The 19,976-nt window shown below is 45.1% G+C and overlaps 1 protein-coding gene across 3 annotated transcripts; it reads right to left on the bottom strand.

Moving 5' to 3' along the window:
- Positions 1-1,658: 1,658 nt before the first annotated feature.
- On the bottom strand, positions 1,659-13,901 carry LOC120657605 (CLIP-associated protein-like). Of its 3 annotated transcripts, none has more exons than XM_039935962.1 (18): positions 13,511-13,901; positions 10,242-10,407; positions 9,689-9,850; positions 9,474-9,571; positions 9,153-9,227; positions 8,989-9,057; positions 8,827-8,912; positions 8,636-8,753; positions 6,665-6,763; positions 6,264-6,561; positions 4,377-6,148; positions 4,168-4,257; positions 3,933-4,037; positions 3,746-3,820; positions 3,589-3,657; positions 3,352-3,420; positions 3,003-3,104; positions 1,659-2,172 (listed from the first exon to the last, which is right to left on the bottom strand). In XM_039935962.1, the coding sequence occupies exons 1-18, from the start codon at positions 13,802-13,804 to the stop codon at positions 2,023-2,025; spliced, it is 3,897 nt and encodes a 1,298-aa protein (XP_039791896.1). In that variant the 5' UTR covers positions 13,805-13,901; the 3' UTR covers positions 1,659-2,022. The 3 variants fall into 3 exon arrangements, with proteins under 3 accessions (XP_039791896.1, XP_039791897.1, XP_039791899.1); XM_039935963.1 differs by having other exon boundaries at positions 4,168-4,227; positions 13,511-13,900; XM_039935965.1 differs by lacking the exons at positions 10,242-10,407; positions 13,511-13,901 and having other exon boundaries at positions 9,771-9,856.
- Positions 13,902-19,976: the final 6,075 nt, after the last annotated feature.

Below are 19,976 nucleotides of genomic sequence, written 5' to 3'. Positions count from 1 at the left end.
AGCCCTGTCGCCCCCCATAGGGCGACCGGGGTATATTTTTGAAATTTTCCAAAACCGACATATATTTTTGAAATTTTAATTTTTTTTTTAATATAAAAAAGAAAAAACCGCCTTGCTGCTGGGTCGCTGGCCTTGGGCCTCGGCCGGCCTCGTGCTCGGGGACGGGCGGGGGGATGTTTTCTTTTCCTCGATCCCGTCCATCCCATCTGCTCATTGTTCTAACTCATTATCCTAGGCAGGCTTAGTAGTAGTATTATCTTATTGGCCTAACTCATTATCCACTGGGAGGATGGATGGATGGACTCATGCATGGGCATGGGCTCCCTCCGCATGTGCCGGCACAGAACCAAGTGCGCTGTGCGCTTGCCTTGCAGAGGTTGCTGCTTGGTCACGAGCCGAGACGAGAGACTTGGATGGGCTGGGCCTGGGCCTGGGCAGTGGCACTGGCAACTTGGCGTTACGCGCATGTGCGCTCACAGTGCGCTCCCTCGCCAGCCGCAAGCCTAACTGACTGGACCGACCTTCCCTTTGTACGTTCTCCGTCCACCCTACGCACTGATTGATCGTTGCATTGCGTGCCGGCGGTGGCTATTGATCGTCCGCAGTCAATCCAGTCGCCACTCTCCCCTGCCCTGATGCCGGTGATGTCTCGCTCCGGCGGATATCACCCTCGGCCTCCCCCGGCAACCCTCTCCACCAACACCAGATTTCCATAGGGACAACTTTTTATCCATCGCATGGCATGCGTTGCCACGGAGAACCTTCCTTCTCTTGCTGCTCTCGTGAGTTTCCGGATGGATGGGCACGGCACGGCACGGCACGTCGTCGTTCGTCCGCTCCAGGAGCAGCGCCACGACAGGGCGCTGCAGCACCTGCGCTGCGCATTCATGGCCGCTGCCTCTGCTGCCCGATGCCCCAAGCAAAAAACCTCCGCCCTGGCCGGTCCGGGACACGCACAGCAGTCACAGTAATTACAGGCACCCGTGTGCTGCGCTCAGTGAGTGCTTGCTTGTAAAAAAAAAGTTTATTTGATCACCAATCACCCTTGATGTGTGCCGTGCCCACCCTTTCTGCCTCGACAGCCCGGCCGTGCCCCGCCCGGGTGGTGCGCGTGCTCATGAGCCATGGCCCGTCGGGCATGCATCCTGCCGCCGCCGCTGTCGTCGCCGATCATAGCACACGCCTACCTGCCTCGCCAATTGCCATGCCGTGTACGGGCATCATTTCGGCGACTTCCAACTTGCAGCCACCCAGTCCCAGACCAGCCAGCAGTGGTAGCAGGCTTCTTCTTGGATTTCAATCCAAGAATTGAATTACAGTACTACCATTTTTGACTTGTGTAGAAACAGAAAGACCTGCATAGCGAAAGCTCTTCTCTACATGCATAGCGCAACATCATGCCTGAAGATCCATCCATTCAGAACGCAGCTGCTAGTTGACATGAGATGAAAGATGATGGCCCATTTGTGCTGCCTGATAACCAACTGACGGCCGGCGATCAGATATGCAGATTACATACGGACGGACGTGCAGGGTGGTCAGAACAGAAAACAGAGCCAGCCCAGCCCGATCGATTGATCGATCGATCAATCAGCGACGAGATATGGTGCACATGCAGCGGCAGACCACCATGAGGGCAGTACGGGCACAGGAGCCTCTGTCTGGACAACCAGATTTCTCTTCGCAAGTTCATCACTCTCACACAGTACATCCCAGGAACTGCATGCACACCCTTTATTTTCCCCCTTTAAATCACAACAGCCACGGGGAAGGAAAAAACCAAACGCAACCATTACTCCGCACAGGACTCGTACAACGCTGCACATTTCCATCCGGATGCAGGGAAATTATTGCCCAAATCTTATCCTCATAAATTCATTGGGAGCGCAGAGGAGACAGGAAAGAGAAGCCCTCGCTTGCTGTTCTTCCCCTTCTTCCGGTGGTGCGGCCACGGGCGTTTATGAGAGGGCGAGTGGAGTGGTGGTACCCTTGCCGGCCCGTGCCGCGAGACATCCTCCTGCATCAGCCGTCCGCCGCAATGAATCTTGCCTGGGACAGCCGGCTGGCGTAGGTGGTTACGAGCTGCAGCTGCGCGCTGTCCAGGCCCTCCAGATACGGCAGCAGCGACGGCCCCAGCTTCAGGTACGTGTCCACCACGCACACCATCACAGCCTGCAGGGCAGACGTGCCAATGCAAATGCAGCACAGGGTAAGCGGTTGGATGGAATGGTAGGCATCAGCTCTTCTTTCTTTTTCTTTTCTTTTATATCATCTCTCTCCAGCAAATACTTGCACGTATGATTCGAAGCAAGTACAATGCTGCAACAGGTAAATGCTACTGCGGGCCCTAGTTGATGATCGTCTCTTGTTTCTTCTCTCGGTGGATTCAGATTCAGATCCAAAGTTCAGTCATGTGTATGCGAAGAAAGCATGCTTATGTGTGGGAGTAGTGTCAGGATGCACACTGAATGCGTGAGAAATGACCAGGGTCCACCAATTCCGTGCTTACATCCATGACTTCTATGTTGACTGGATCCGAATAAAGTTACCCCATAGCCTGAGCTGTGTTCAGTAAATATGGATACGGCCCGGCTAACTGAAGGGAACAGACCAAACATGTGCCGAAGAAATGCTACTGAATTTTCTGGTTCCATGAACACATTGAATAGTGTGTGCTAGCAAGGCTACTGGGAGTTGCTCAAGGTTCTAACCATAATTTTTATATGATGTTTCGTCAGCATAGTTCAGTTAGGGTCTTCTTACCGTGGACCTTTCAATGAACGAACAGACTCCAGTTGACAAATGTTTGAGCTCAAGCTAATGGTTAGTCCAACTTCTACATATCATGCTCCTTTATGGCCTAAATAATTGACCCCTTAATTGTTCCTACGACCTTTTGCTATAGGTAAATTCGAGGAGATGAAGTACAATAACAACAGGTGCCAAAAAAGATAGTGCCTTATTAAAAAAACTGTAGAACAAAGGGGGAGTGGATTAACAACCTTGCGGACATATGGGCTGTGGCTTTCAAAAGCATTCAGAAGTGCAGGAAGAAATGTTGACAAATGAGCCATGAGGTTTTCCTGTGACAATCGATTCACAAGCTGCAAATAAGGAAGAACAAAGATTAGCATTATGCGATATGGGAAAGATTAGGCAGTTGTACGCCTCACCCAACTCATAACACGGGTCAAAGCAAGACAATGAGCTGTACACGTGCAGCTAAATACTACTTGACTCCCAGTCCTATCCATGAATATACAAATGCCAAATTGAGGCTTGTAGTGGCGTAGTGCAGCTTTAAACTGGTTGCAGACATGAGAAACGTAGGAAACTTGGTGGGCTGATTACCTTGCTCAAACTATTGATGCTGATAATAAGAATTTTCTCATCCTGGCAGGCTAATTGAGAAGATATGGCCTGCATATTTACAAGAGGAGACAATAATACTTAGAAACAAACTAAAAGAACAATTGAAGTGGGGGAAAAGACAAGCAACAAGTTGTTCGAGGCCCTTTTCCACCAGGTTTAGTTCAAAAGATATTCACAGATATAATAACACATAACAAAAATGCAAAACAAGCGTACCCCAAGGCATCTCAGTGGGTCAAATTGTGTGACCACTGTTGTCAAGCAGATATGGGCCTGATTTACAACCTGCAGTGACAATGACTTAAAGGCTTCAGAGGCCAGCATTATGGTTGCATCAGCAAATGCGAGCTGAAACAAGCATTAAGTGTATTACCTTCAAGGCAGCGTCTTTGGTTGCATGCAGTAATTTAACTATGAGAATTTCGACGCAGCTCTCCATTGCCTTTCTCTGGACGGAAAAAGGCAAGACAGGGGTCACTTTCATGGAAGATGACATTCAATAATGTCACATACATGTAGGAAACAAGTAGTCACTGTTAAGGAATTTCAGGAACACCTACGTGCTTTTCAAGAATTTCAACCAATAGAGAAAGGGCTAGCTCTCTGGTGGGTAAATCTGGATCATCAAGCATCTCAAGAAGTGAAGAAGACATGTGGTCTAAATTCTGAAAATGAGTTCAAGATGAGGTCACAGAGTCACAGCCAACAAAGTAACCAGTGGACAACAAATACCCTGAAAAATTACCATCAAGGTGACACACCATACAAAACAAGAAAAGTGCAGTCTAATCTAACCTTGGTGGGAACACGATGTCTGTTCGTCTCCGAAACTTCTTCCAATTGCCTCACTGCCTCCTGTAAATAGAAAATAAAATCTGTTGCCAACTGTTGCAGAGATGAAAAAAGGCAAAAGTAGTTTTCCAACAGAACATCAGCAGATTGGTGGTGTCGTTAGAATTTATGATGTTATATATGGAGAGAGAAGCTAACTGGAAAATGCTTACCTTATGATCCTGGCAGTCATTCCCCGTGATTTCATCACTTCTGATATTCGTGCTCAGTTCACTTGCATTCAGTTTATCAAATACCATCATATTCTGACTGTCCCTGCTTGCATTCTGGAATGTGTTATCTGATATCATACTGAAGTCAATTCTTCTCTGGATACCGTTCCTTGGCCTCATGGTACTAGACTTCTTATCCATCATTTCAGCTTTGTGACCGTAATATTCGTTACTGGATTCAAACTCGATCCTCTCAGTACGGCGCTCCTGCACTTCCAAAGACATATTTGGGAGACACTGGAGTGCAGAACTGAAACAATCATCAGTCTTAACAGAATTAGATGAATGTGCTGGATGCATCGGTGATTTAGCAGATTGGTATGTGGGATGTAGCGGGGATTTAGCATATTGGTATGTGGGATGAATCGGTGATTTAGCAGATCGAGATGCAGGATGCATCGGTGATTTAGCAGATTGAGATGCAGGATGAAGCGGTGATTTTGCAGTAAAGATATCAAAAGATGAAGCATTTTGCTTATGTCTCCTTTGCTGCAAGAACTCTTCTAAATCACTTTCTATTGTTGGTATTAGTTGCTTCATTGCCCGTCTTAGCCGCTTCTGTTCTTCCATTGACAAGCTGACCAAAAAGCTTAACATTGATGCAGGATCATAATGGGAATAAATTGATGAGAAACCAACCAGCGCAGCCTCCTTCAGTTTTTTGCTTTTATCCTTAAACAAAAGGGCAAGTTTTCCAAACCACGGCTTAAGGAAACTGCTGCTAGAATAGCTGTCAGAATTGATTGTGCATTTTACAAAAGAGGCATTTGCAAACTCGAGAGCTGCCAGTTTTGACTTCGGGGATTTCTGCTCATCTAGCGAACGAAGTAAGGCGGGCAAGAAAGAATCAATGGAATAAAGTTCATTTGCAAGTTTCAAAATTGCCAAGCACTGCTTCTTAATTGATTCCTTTGGATCATTTAACCGAGAGAAAATATGGGGCAGTGTCTTGTCGAGATAATGCTCAAAAGGTTTCTTAAAAGATGGCATGATCTCAGCGAGTGATGAGAGAGCAGCCTGTGCCACTTTGTGATGGGGATCATCCAGATATCGACAAACAAGCCTCATGACCTTCTCAAAATTTTGTGCAACGTCCTGAATGCCTTTTGGTCCACGTTCTAACAAACACTGTCTTAAGAAATCAAATGCATATACCTTCATCATCCAATCTGACCTTGGGTTAAGACCTAAAGAAAGTGCCTCTGTGAGAGATGAGGGCACATCCATGTTGCTGATCATTTCACCTAAAATGAGTTTCTTCTCATCTAAATCACTTTTGGTGCTGGCGTAAAACCAATTTGTCATCTGCTTACTCAACAGTGGTCGCCGGAAGTTAGGAGTGTAACTATTACGTGGCTCCTTAGAAACAGTAGTCTTCTTAGGGGTACCAATACAATGCTTCCACTCCTGCTGAGGGTTTAGTTTTCCGCCTGATCCGGCATCAGAGCTTACTTCAATAGGATTTTGCTCTAGCAAGTTCCCTGATCCTCTAAAGCTATCGGCAGGTGACATGCCCGTCAACTCAAAAGGATCTTCTGGTCCTTGAACTTGATGAGAAGTTATCTGTTCATCATTTGGAACGCATTCAGCCTTATCTTGAACAATTGTTACAACAGCTGCATCGTTTAATGACATCTCTGAAGGTGCCCCTGTTGCAACGGGAGTACCAGATGGTAGGTCACAAGACGATGAATTGAAACCTGCATTGTTGTCTGAATTTATGGAAGAAATTGGTCAGTGGAGCCTAATCTTTCCAGTTAAACAAACAAAAATAACAAATGTTTCCTTTTACAGGGAATGGCAGAATTGTTTTTCAATGACAAGTACCTCTGTTTGTAATTTCTTCCTTTCCCAGTGTGACCTTATCTTCACAAGAACTTCCAACTGCCGAAGTGTCATCCTTACTGCCTTGATCTTGGCATGTCGAGGTCATATCATCATACTCGAGGCATAGTATCTGTGATGGTTGCAAGTCTCCAACAGAAAATGATGTCCTAGAATCAACCTTAACAACCTTGTCCGTTACAGCTGGAGTGCAAGAACTAGGTTGAGGTTGCTTTAGTTTAACACTTTCTGCTAGAGGCAGATGCCTTTGATGTGTCTCAGCATCTTCATCATTTATCATCTACAATTTTTTTAAAAAAAATCAAGTTATATTAGATGATCAATCAGACAAATATGTCTGATAAATTCCTTACAAATGAAAGATATGTTTTACGGGGAGATACTTTCTGTCTAGATGGTTCAAAAGATGAGTACAACTGGCGTGAACGCTTAGGCCATATCCTTGAGAACATCCTGTAGCATGCCCTAGCGCTTGACCGAACCTTGAAATTGAAAAAGAGCTGAATAAATCAGAGGATTTCTACACCAAGAAGAAAACTTGAAACCAACAGGCCAGAATCAGAAGTTGAGAACCAGAGCAGAGAATTATAGATTCTTCACAGGCATCTTCAAGTTGACAATCTCCATAACCCATGACAATAAAAAAAAGCTCATAGAAACAAATGCACTTTTTTATTTTTTGAGGGGAACAAATGCAAAAATTGTAGACAATAGTTCTCTCTTGTAGAGTGATTGAAGATCTGCAGCTAAGAAGGAACTGTAACGGTCCAGGTCTTCCTTTTCCTCTTTTCTGTTCAATGTAGAGCACATATTGACAGTAATATGACTTGAAGGCAACAGGCTACTCATAAGTTCACCGTATAATTTACTGAATCTATTATCTATGTGCCACATCTAATGATTTTATTAAGAAAAGCACAAAAACGTGCTTCAAATGAACAGGAGGAAGAAATGACCTTGTGGTATCCGGTATCCCAGTTGAAATTCTAACTGGCCAGGTGAATGGCGGACACTGTCCTGTGGCGTGGGAGCGGGCGTGCCGCCCGGAGGAGCTTGGAGGGCTAGGTATCCATAACCTGGAGACCCACAGATCTATCCTGATGGTAGCATCCAGAGGAAGAGTATAGGACTCGAGAGAAAGACTGAATCGCCCCATCTATCCTCCTGAGGAGAAGTTAGGGTGGGCACTCCGAATGCGTTGGCTATGGCTTAGTAAGATGGACCCTGGGCGACCTTGGGCGGCATTCAACATCAAGGTGCACCCCAACGTCACAGCCATGTTCGCCATTTCGGTTTCCTCCTTGGTGGGAGATGGAAGAACGACCCTCTTCTGGAAGGATCGTTGGCTGCACGGCAAGTCCATCGAGGAGCTTGCTCCGGCTCTAGTTCCTTTTGTGAACAAGCGAGCGTGATCTCGGAGGACTGTTAATGAGGCCATGCAGGATTTGCGCTGGGTGGGCGACATTGCAGGAGGGTTGTCGGTGCCGGCAATCGTGGACTACCTGGAGCTTTGGGATACCTTGCAGAATGTTCAGTTGCTCGAGAACCAGCCGGACCAACATCTTTGGGCACCGGAGAGCTCGGGTGCTTACTCCGCTCGATCAGCTTATGCCAGGTTCTTCGTGGGCTCTTCTGGTTTCGAGCCGTACAAGCGCCTATGGAAGTCTTGGGCGCCCCTTCGGTGCAAGATATTCCTCTGGTTGGCCATGCTCAATAGGTGCTGGACAGCGGATCGGCTAGCCCGTCGGGGTCTCCAACACCCAGACAAGTGCCTCCTTTGCGATCAAGAGGAGACAGTCCAACACATTCTCACATCTTGCGTTTTCGCAAGACAGGTTTGGACGACCGTCCTTGGGAGGGTAGGCCTACAGCACCTGGCCCCCACTTTGGAGTTCGACACCTTCAAAGATTGGAGGAGATGGGCAGCACGAAGGGCGCCGAAGGCTGCTAGGAAAGGCATGAACTCCCTGGTAATCCTCACGGCTTGGTCCATCTGGAAGATGCGCAACCGGTGCATGTTTGATGGCTGCCAGCCGGACGCCGGTCCCGTGCTGCAGGAGATACATGAGCAGGCAAACTTGTGGAAGCTGGCGGGGGCAAAAGCGTTGGGGGAGCTGCTGCCATAGTTGGAATGCTGCAGTGTTTTGGATGTGGTTGTTTAGCTCTTATTAGGCGCGCATGTAACAAAAAAACTAACCCAGGCCGTGGTTTCGGCAATGTAATTTGGACCGCTCTTTCTATCTATTAATACAACGACGTGCAGTTCTCCTGCGCGTTCGAGAAAAAAAATTCTAACTGGCATTTCTCATAAACAAAACAGCAATGTAGATGTGCAAATGGCAGAATTTAAATACCTCGCTAGTTGCATCTGCTATACAACACTTGATAAGGTCTTCGTACAGATCAGCTGATCTCTGTATTTCTGGAGTATCAACCCAGTACTCTAGCATTAGTATTGCATATTCGCAACACCTGCAATTGGGAAAACCTTTTTAAGCTTAGGTTCCCTCAAGTACTATCGCTATACCAGTTTGGTGCTTCTTACCTGGCACGAAGAACGGCACTTCTATCATTCTTTGCAAATTCAATAATCCTTGGTAATATACGAGCCACCTTGCAGTTCCTTAGCATCTGTGCACAGAGAGAGCAATTATCAAACGACAAGAAATCAAAATGGTTACAGCAAACTCTCCAGCATGATGTATACCTCTTTTATACAGTTATCAGCAGAGTCAGCAATAACGAGAATGGTGATTACGACATTCTTAAGAAGGACCTGTGGGTTTAAGTAATACGGTGGATTCAGATATATGAGGCTGACACTGATAGTTGTTAACAGTGGATGCTTAGAGAAAGAAAGCAACAGCATACCGGGATGAGCAGCTCTGCATATGGTTCAAAGTCACGTAGTAGCTCCTTCGATAGGAAGTTTAGTAAATGGCATGCCTGCATGTAACCAAAATAGAAAATAGCAATTCAGCAAGTTCCTAAAAATGGACGAAATATGTCATGTTCTGTTCACTCGAATATTTGACAATCACACATCATGTCTTTTTTTTGTGGGGTCACGCAAATCTAATAAGGTACCAACATGGCAATTTTGTCAATTTGCGGTACATGTAAGTAGAGTTCTCTTTCCTCAAACAATTAAAGGAAGTTAGGTTGCAAGCATGATACCAAAAATGACCAAACCTGTTTTGCAACGCTTGATCTCCTATCCAGAAGCTGAGTTATTAGAGGGGTCACGAGCTGTTTTAGGAGCATGGGGAAGGCTGAATAGTCTGCAGCACCTGGCATAAATGTCCAATACAAAAAGCCCTCAGAAGACTTCTTCAACTGAGAAATTTAAACATTTTATTAATGTGTGCAGTAAATTTAGCCAGCGCCAAAAAGAAACAATTAGTAACCTCCGAGCACTAAGCCTTCCACTCTTTGCATTGCAGTTATCCGGATCGACCACTCATTATCTGGCTGCAAAGTATATACTACCTTTTCTATTTCCCTTAGTAGGTCCTTCTCAGAGAAAACCTTTATAGGTTCAACTAATTTCTTTGTTATGTCTCCTTCTCCTGCAACAAAAAGGATGATATATGATACCCCAATAATCAGGAACTGATATGGTAAGATAGAAAACTAGCTACAGAAGTGCACTGTTAGTCCAACATGGGGTATATATCCTCCGTAACTTTAATTCTACTAATAAAAAAGGGACAGACCAAACATTGGTTATTCCTTCCTCAGACCCCACTCACGTGGGAGCTACCAGCACTGGGTCTGTAACTTTAATACTACTCAGAGAAACAAATAATATCATGGATTTAGTAAAAAAATATTTGGGGATAATGTGATATACTAATTTCTGATTTATCAATTCATACAAGGCTCCTATTGGATATATAAACAAACTACATTTTCACGCTGAATAGCCTGAAAAAAAAACTGAATGTAAGCCCAAAGTACCTGCAAGAAGTGAGATATCTCTTGTGCTAATCTTTTCTTTGGAGCCTTTTCTTACTTGACTGCAAGGTTCCATCTTGATTGTCACACAATGAACGTGTTGGTCATCTGAGTCTGACATGCAAGAATTTGGTTGTGTACTTTCCGTTCTTGCATTCATCTCCTTCATCTGCAACATCAACAACCAAAGCAGGCCCATCAATTTCTGAACACGCAATTCACTGCATAACTCCTGTTTTATGGGTCTTACGGAAAGTCCTTGTAGTTTCTATTAATTGTTTTAGTATGACCAAACTGCCTTTTATGAATTTGGAACATAAGGGCATGTACAATGGCAATAAATTCCTCGTCTACGAACGGTTTATTTTGATTACCGATGGAGAGTTATTGCTAAACCGGGAGCTATCGTCGTCTCACGAGAGGGCGACTTCGGCTCGTGGCCCGAGCGCGAAGCAACTCCTCGGCGACCGCTGTACGAGCGCGGCGGCGACTCAGCGACGAAGGCCCTGATCCGCTGCTCCCCGTGCCGGTTTTGGCGGGCAGAAGCGCGCGCGAAATCCCCATGGCGGCAAACTCCGCAGGCACGCATTCCCTTCCCCCCCCCCTTTTTTCCATATGTTCCCAACATATCCTCCAACAACAGCAGCAATCGGCGGATGCAGCGGGGCCATGGGGTCGGAGCAGCAACCGGCAGCCGCGGCTGCGTCCATGGCGTGCGAACAGAAGGAGCTTGCGGCACCGGCACGGGGTCGAAAGCTCGGGACAAAGGCGACGGCGGTGCGGGGCGAGAAGACTACGGCGGCTGCGATGGCGGCGCATGGGAGGAAGGCGGCAGCGGTGCGCGGCGACAAGTCTGTGACTATGGCCAAGGTTCGCCGGCCTTACCCTTGCCTATGGCCGATTCAGCACTAGCCCAAGCTTTGCGGCCCCTCCACGCGGCGGCAGGATCTTCACGGCCACCCCAAGGTCCAATAGCGGCATCAACTTGTCCGGCAGCCCCAGCTTGACGTCCTCAACCATGGCCAGGCATGAATCACTGACTTATGCTGATCCGAGAGAATGGTAGCCATATTCCTGCCCCCTCCTGTTTCTGAATGTGAGATTGTCTGATGCCTACTAGTTTTGCATGCGAGCTGAATGTGAGATTGTCAAACTATTAATGGGTGAAGCTGAATGAGATTGATTTTTTTTTCTAAGTGAATGTTGTTGTGGAATTTGGTCTTACTATGCAGGGATGTTTGCCTGTTTGCCTGAAAGTGGGATCTAGTTAGTGTATAAATTTTGTTAGTGCCAAGTGTTAAATAGTATAATCAGTGAACTATTTTCTGAATGTTGTGTACATGACACTAGCATGAATATTAGTGAAATTGCCTAAGATTTAGTTCATTGGTCTACATTTGGACCAATGCAAGATCTGTTTTTTGCTCTGTATGCACAGAACAATATTTGGGCAGCCTGAATTTCTGGAGCTTTGCAAGGTCTTTCATGTGCATAAGCCTGAAATGTTATAGGCATTTTTGCTCTTGAACTGTTACAGACATTTTCTGGAAAAAGCTAAGAATATTGAATTTTTTTCTTTGCTCCTGCATTATTATGTATAAGCAGATCCCAAGAGATATTGGACATGTGTACAATTTTTTTCCCCCTGAAAGCACCACTTTTCACTTAATGGTAGATCTGTATTTGAACCATGCTTTCTTAAACTTTTGACTGACCTGACCTTTTTCAGGTTATATTGTTTCACCTATGGTGCTTATGTTGTTGCAAGGTCAGTATCGCCATCATCTATGCTTGACCTTTTAGTTGCATTATTTGTGCTCCTGAACTGACAACAATTCAATGTGCCTTACAGGTACAAGAAGGAAGGCAAAATTTGAGCAAAATGATACACTGCCTGAAGAGATAGGAGGCTCTGTTGTTAGTTTGTCATTGCTAAAAAATTGAGACTTGTTTATGTCATTAATCAAAAATTGAGTTGTATCTGAAAATGAGTAGTCAAGCATGTTCTAATTCAAACTGAAGCTATTTGTGAATGTGAACAGGCTATCTATTTGAATAGGTCTCTGATTTGTGAAATGTGAATAGGTAACTGCAGTGTGAATGGGGGCTGTATGAATGTGAATTGCTGCATGTGGACTTTCACATTTTGAAACTAAAGTAACTCAGGCAAGTTACTTGTCGCCTGTGTATATATATATAGAAGCACATCCTGGCGCCTATGTGTTTTATTTCTCATCGGCATCTTAAGCAAGTAACTCAAGGAAGAAAATGTCATCGGCATCTGAAAAAGATGACAAAGGTATGCATCTCAATTTGCATCCATATGTCCTGCCGCCTGGGGTTCTCCTGTTCTGTCACCTAGCACAAGCATCTGTACAAATTGCAGGTCAAGTCAAGGCTTAAACATTGCAGTATCAGTACCAACTTACTGGTATCTGTGTTGGTTTAGTTTGAGTATTCTGTTGCCGATTCTGAAATTGGACAGCCTGTTGATAGTTGCCTGTTAATTCTTGATCTTTAGCAGGGATGCAACTCGACTATGAAACAAAGATCCCAGGAAATACACTACATTCTATCAGGCACAAATGATTTTATTTGCGTGTGATTTATTTTGCATATATATTATCATCTCTTAAAAATATCCATGTGATTTATTTTTTTAGATAAGGAAATATATTAAGCATATTTCAGCCGCTGTATCGATTGATACATATAGATAAGGGAATATCTATGTGATTTATTTGCATTCACAAATGATTCTTCCATGTATGCCACAAACCAATACACAGATCCATTTCACATGTTTGATCACCATGTTTTATGTGCCTAGCCATGTATTAAATAGATTGCAGACAGCCATACAGACACACCATTGTACATGTTGTCTATTCTGTCGGCTGCGTGCGCTATTCTAGAGACATACAGACGGCAGCTACGTCTAACCATTGTACATGCCCTAAGATACATTGTAATAAGTGAATTAAATAATAGTTAGATATTAACTGTAAGTATGACCTGAAGATAATAAATTGCATAACGTACTGTTTAGGCACTGTACGAAAATCTTATCGCCATGCGAAATTCTCCATGCCAAAATGGTTTCCCCCATAAATCCTTTGTTTATGCTTATATTATATCACTACTAGTTTGGGCTAATTTGGAACAATTAACCCAAAACCCTCACGGCTACAAACGTAAACAACTAGTAGCTCGATTAATCATTTGGGAGTCGCAGCAGCACCAGTACAGAATCGGACGCCAGGACGGGTTACCTCCATGAGCAGCACGAGGAACCTCCTAGCGGCCTCCCGCACGGCCGCGTCGCCGTCCCCAAGGCGCGCCACGACCAGCGGGGCGAGCCCGTCGGCGTGGCGCCGCATCGCGTCCCCTCCGCCTGCGGCGCAAAGCGCCTCGAGCGCCTCGCGCGCGGCCTCGGCGTCGCCGCCGCCGGGGCGCAGGAGTTCCGCGCAGCACTCGGCGAGCGCGGCCGCGCCGGGGCCGTCGAGCCCCGTCCCGGGAGCCGTCGCCAGCTCCCGCAGCCGGGCCACCGCGGCGGAGGAAGCCATGGTTTGATGGGGTGGTGGTGGAGCTCTGGAGCGGAGAGGAGAGGAGAAGCGATCGGCGATTCGGCGCGAGGGAGGAGAGGACGCGGAGCGACCAAGCGAGGTGCGGGTTTTGGAGGGCGGTGGTTTTATAGGCGCGGTTTGGAAATGGCTTTGACCGGGATTATTAGCTACTCTACCCCTACTTGGCAGGGCAAAGCTAAGGTTGTTACAAATTAGAGGTGTCTATGTACTCACGAAATTTTATAAAAATAATAATTAGATCTAATTTTCACCGTATACATTCAATTTGTTCTAATTTCAACTTAACTTGGCATTGGCGAGCAGCAAGCTCATGCTGTATGGAGGTTCAAGAACTGTATGTGATTGGTTTAGCATTTTTAGTCAACCAAACTGAGGGTTGAAATTATTGTTGCTATTATATATTTGTCAATGCCTCCATGGCCTATCACTAATGGAACGAAGCTTTGTCAAATTGTGTGAAGCAATGGAAAGGTGTAGAAACGCTGGTGGTTAGTTAATAAGTACCACTGGTTTCATCAGTTGAACTCAACTCGTGGCCGTTGCACAACAGATCTAGTTGCAGCATCGCTGTTAGGTTGTGTCATAGTAGAGTCAGCCGGTCTTCTTCTACTACACAGACATACAGTGTTGTTGGGCCGGTTTTTAGCTAAACATGCATCCCATGTCATTTCTACTGCCAGACTAGCTGTCTCTCTCTCCTCGAATAAATTAAATAAAGTAGTCACAAGGCTGACACGGGAACGTACACGTGGTGCGGACTGCGCAACCACTCGTCCGATGAAATTCCCAGAATAATCTGTCTGCGTGTGATATCTTCCGTAGATGCCCTGCTTAAGTGCTTTCCCTTAATTTGGAACACATACATGACTCGATCTTCCGATGATGGTTGTTTCACTGTTCCTTTCATCAGAGCAAGCCGTCTACAATGCAATGACGACACGTCTGTTAGTCTTAGTTGTTCATCCGTCACAGCACTGCTAGCTCGATCATTCGGCCCGGCTGCTGTCTCATTGTTCGTGTAGTAGTAGTATGTGTGCCAGCTAGTAGCTGGGGCGTGACGGAGAAGCTAATGCTAGCTACGTCGTGCTTGAAGGTAGTTCAGCAGCTGAGCAGCATTATTCTCTAGATACAATATTTTGGCGTTCTGAAGAAGAAGAGGAAATGAAACTAAAGAAGAAAAAGAACTATCCAACGCTTATCAGCTCCGGCGTCAGAATTTAAAATGAAGGGACAGATCATCAGAGACAGTATGTGTATATGTAGCTACAAATTGAACTAAAGCACGTAGTCTGAATCTTGTCAAAGTGGTAGTACGTAGGAACTATACAGAAGAGGGATCGGAAAAAACGCGTTCGATCGGTTCATGATTGTGGTTGGTTTTGTTGAGGGCAACAAGCTAACTTTCATCAGGTCAGAGCGAGAGTGCAAGCGTGCAGAGCGAGATAATAATACTGTGGAAGCCTAAAAAAGTCGTCGTTCGATCAGCACGCAAGTACTCCCTCCATTCCAAATTATAAGTCATTCCAAGAATCTTGGAGAGTCAAACCATCTCAAAGTTTGACCAAAATTATAGAGAGAAACACAAAGATTTATAACATCAAATAGGTATATTATGAAAATATAACTAACAAATTAAAAATCTAATGATACTTAATTGGTATCATAAATATTATTATCTTATTGTATAAATTTGGTCAAACTTGAAAAATTTTAACTCTCTAAAATTTTTGGGATGACTTATAATTTGGAACGGAGGAGCAGCTAGCTAGTTCCTCTACTCGATCAGCTGATGGCGTACGCATATGACCTGTGATATAGCACATGCACACACTAACACATATGCATGCATGCAGGAGAGCGCGCACAGAGACATGCATGCATGATGCACGAGACTACACACTCTCATCACGCGCGTTGTCATGCTTGCATATCGATCGATCGCTACATTACTGCCGTCTTTAGTCTATCCCATTTTCCATGGCAAGTTGGCAACGTAACTCGATCGAGATGCTGCATGCTACTGGCCAGTGAGGATAAGGCCATACAGATATACTCCCTTCATACTTGAAAAGAATGTCGTTTTGGACAGCGACACGGTCTCAAAAGCTTAACTTTGACTTCTTATTTTTATAAAAATATTTATCGCAAAGTGATATATTTATACTTTTATGAATTTCAAGACAAATCTAATTATATGATTTTTGTATTTTGAAACTCAATAATTTAAAAGTTATTCATGATTTATGTTCCCGATGTTTGACCCAAACTTTGTCCAAAACGATATTCTTTTCGAGCACAGGCAGAGAGCTAGCACGCACGCACTTAGCTTGTCGATATATCTATCCCACCCCAGTCGCCGGCGATGGTACAGTACCAGCTCCACGGCAGCATGCATACATGGCACATTGGCGCTGCATCGTCTTCGTTATCTCATTCGATAGATGATCTTTTATTTGTAGTACTACGAAAGACGATACAACGGCGGCCAGCTAGATATGATCGATCTGCCGATGCATCAGCTGCGGCTACGATCGATCGACCTGTTCAGTTTCAGAGAGTAGTGTGCGGTGGTTGGGTGGTGTGGAACACGGGCGGGACAGCTGCTAGCTGCTTCTGTCTTTGTTAGTGTCTGTGTGTGATGCATCCTCCTCGATCAACAGACGAAGCTCAAGGCCTGAAAGCTCCTGTGCGTCAGCGCGGCCTTTGGTCTCGGGTCTTATACTGGTATTTTTATGCGTCATGTGCTACCAAATGAGATTGTCTGCTTGTCCTTTGCAATATTGTATAATACGCCAGACGATCGAATGAAGAATACATTGAACATCTAGCTGCCGGTTTCCTTGCGTTGTTTTCAGAACGTTGTGATACAAGTCTACTCCGTCCCCAACAACCAAGCAACTAGTAGCTTAGCCAGGACGGAATACTAGCTAGCTAGCTTATTTTTATCGAATACGGAGTACTACGCATTATTAGAGCAAGGATTATAATTTCACTGGCTATCGGCGGTAAGAGAAGACTGGTGTGGATCCGTCATAATTTAATGCTTTCCATGAACTCTGCGGCAGCAGCCACCAATATGAGCCAGGAACGGGAGGAAAAGCCATGAACTCGCATCCTTCTCTCTCATCCCTTATCTCTCTTCCACGTCGGATTCGGCAAACTCATTGCCACCCATAATATATACTTGCTCTTAAGAAGGCTAGCTTTTTATTGAAGAGTTAATTAACTGCAATGAGATAAAATGTTCTGAAAACCTAAATAATATATAATATCCCTTGCCAGCGTATTTAATTTGCTGGAGTATTCATACACCTAATTAATAATTTTCACCCGGCGGGGGCGGTGGTAAATAAAACTAGCTAGAGAAATTAAAGGTAGGTATATATGTCCCTTTCAGAACAGCATGGGCGGTCATGCATCGATCGTTGCAAAATGCACATCAGATGTACTACTATTTTGTTGGATGGATGTAATAAGAGCTTAGCTAGCCAAGCCAAAAGTCATCAGTCTACATTCTCATGTTCTATATGCTCCATATATATTCGTCCTTGTGATGGATTAACAACCTTGATTGTCTTCTTTTTGTAGCAGTACAAGGATGATTAATTGAAGCACTTCTCTCAGCACCCATATAAAGTTAATTTAGGGACGGTGACACTGGGCGAATGATAACATCCGATGATAGACGGTGACACTTATCTCCCTGCATGCACTGCACTAGTTGATTTATACATTTTATTTTATTATGTGGTGTTTGATCCAAGTGGTAATATCCAAAAGTGCTGAAGTTTATTAGCACTAGTATATCCAGACGGGAGTGTTTTATTAGCAAGAGTACGTACGAGCGCTAATATATATATATAGATGCTAGAATTTAGGACTCAACTTCAGCACATCCAAATAATTAATATCCAAACATGCATCCAAACGTGCCCATGAAACCTCCAAAGTTTCCTAACAATTTTCAGCCATAGATAAGAGAAGATGAAGAAGAAAATAAGGAGGAAGAGAAAAAAGAAGAAGATGGAGGTAGAAGAGGGGGGTAATGAGCATCCCTAGTTCAGAATTCTGCACCCACCGTACCCCTGTATGGCGTTGGTATGTTGACATCAACGGCGGTTTCTTTCACCGCTGCAAGTCATATTTTGCATTTGACATTGGCTTTATATATATGTTATATATATAGCAACTTGGCCGAACCGATGGAGTATATATAAACATAATACGGGCCGGGGGGCCGAGCGTCGAGCAGGTGATGTATGGCTAGCTACTACCAGTACTAGTATACAGGTGAATAAATACTGGTTTGCTAGCAGTGTCGTCTGTACCTGCATGTATATAGCTAGCTAGTCTACTCCTTGGCTGGCTCGTCAGCTCTGTTTTGTGGTATCTGGTGTTAAAGGAACCAAATTAAAGAAATGATCCATACATCCATCCAACTGCTCGTGAGTGCTAAAAACTGAGCGGAGTATGTAGTTGGGTCGCCGGTGAAACTAGCTAGTCTGAAGCACAGCTGTACATACAGCTGTAGTTTATAGTGGAAAAAGAAATTAGAAAATGGGGTCAGGTCAAGCCGGCCTGCCGCCTCCTAGTCAAATGATGCAACAACATAATGGTAAAGGGAAGGAGGACAGAAATACGCACTGTGCTTGATTATACTTGGACTTGTATGTACAAAGATATAAAAAAGGAATTGCTGCTCTGCAGTTGATGGGGTATTGGAGTATGTATGCGCAGACTGCATATGTTGCTGGGCGCAACAACTACCTGGGCTGGTCTCAGATGTGAGCCCAAAAGGCAAAGCCGCCCCGGATCATTTTGGCAGGGACGGCCCGCGACGCGACTATGCCTTTCCTGCATCTGAGCAGTGGCCCCAGCATATGGATCCATCTAGGCATCTATAAGGAACTTTTTTTTTGGTAATGGAATTCTCATAAAAAATATGAGGATCCCACTACCAAAAGTAGACTATTCTTGCAATAGGACTTACAATTTCTACCTATTTTATCCAAAATTCCCATAAATGACTTTAGGACTGGTAAATCATATTAATAAGAGCGTAAAGCCTTTTATTCTATAATTTTTTCTAAAATATAAAATTCTTTGTACTTAATGATGAAATTCTAATGCTCCTAAATTCTATGGCTTCTACCGGTGTCGGCCATTCGCCATTTAAGTTAACTATTATTTGATGTTAGCCGCCATGGTGAAATTGGTAGACACGCTGCTCTTAGGAAGCGGTGCTCGAGCATTTCGGTTCGAGTCAGAGTGTTGGCATTCTCGAAAAAGAATACAATAGATTAGAAAATAGATTCGATTCAAAATTTCCCATCCACCGACCACCGGGAGAGGAGTCAGCTCATCGACGACTGGGCCCCTGGTGTGAGGTCAGTGGTCACTCGAGGGAGGCGAACCGAGGCGCGGCGTGTCTCCGCAATTACTCGGCTGCCGGTGGGTCGATGAATCCATCTACGGAGCAGAGCACAGAGCAGGGCACCAAGGCCCCAGCAGCAGCGAGGCAAGAATTCGCCGCCGGCCGCAGGAGAAGGACAGGACTCTCACCGCGCCGCCGTACCGCCGGCACCGCCCATAAATAGCCGGTGAAACGGGTATGCTCGCTCGCCTTCCACCAGCACCTGGTCTCCACGCACGACCCCACGCACCTAGGCTTACTTGTTGCCAAGGTAAAAGAAGATGCCCTGTTTCCTCAGGTCCATGTCAGTTTCTCCTAATTAATTCCACGGCTAGCTTCCCTAGTGTTTAACCTTTTTAAGAAACAGAATCAGAGGCACTTTCAGAAGTGCTCGCTTGGCTTGACACTGTATGTACTACAAACTGAATCCCCTCCACCAACTCATGACAGCGGCGATCGATCATTGATCAATGCTACTTCCTCTTAATCCCCCTTGTCAGAGCAAATCAGATCGCTCTCTGATGGCTTCAGGCTTCTGCTACACCGACTGGCATCGCTCTCAGATCAGATCAGTGACAGTGACAGCGACCCGCGATCAACCTCTGCCCTCTCAATTGCAACAACGTCGTACGATTAAACAAAGGATGATCCATCAAAACAGAGATTGGAAGCCTCGAGACCCATCGCTGTTGGCCACCTGCAGCATGCATCATGCTGTGGAAATGGGATGGATCGCCG

The sequence above is a fragment of the Panicum virgatum genome, chromosome 1N, assembly GCF_016808335.1.
Source record: "Panicum virgatum strain AP13 chromosome 1N, P.virgatum_v5, whole genome shotgun sequence".
Lineage (NCBI taxonomy): Eukaryota > Viridiplantae > Streptophyta > Magnoliopsida > Poales > Poaceae > Panicum > Panicum virgatum.
This window is presented reverse-complemented; position numbering and strand designations above follow the sequence as displayed.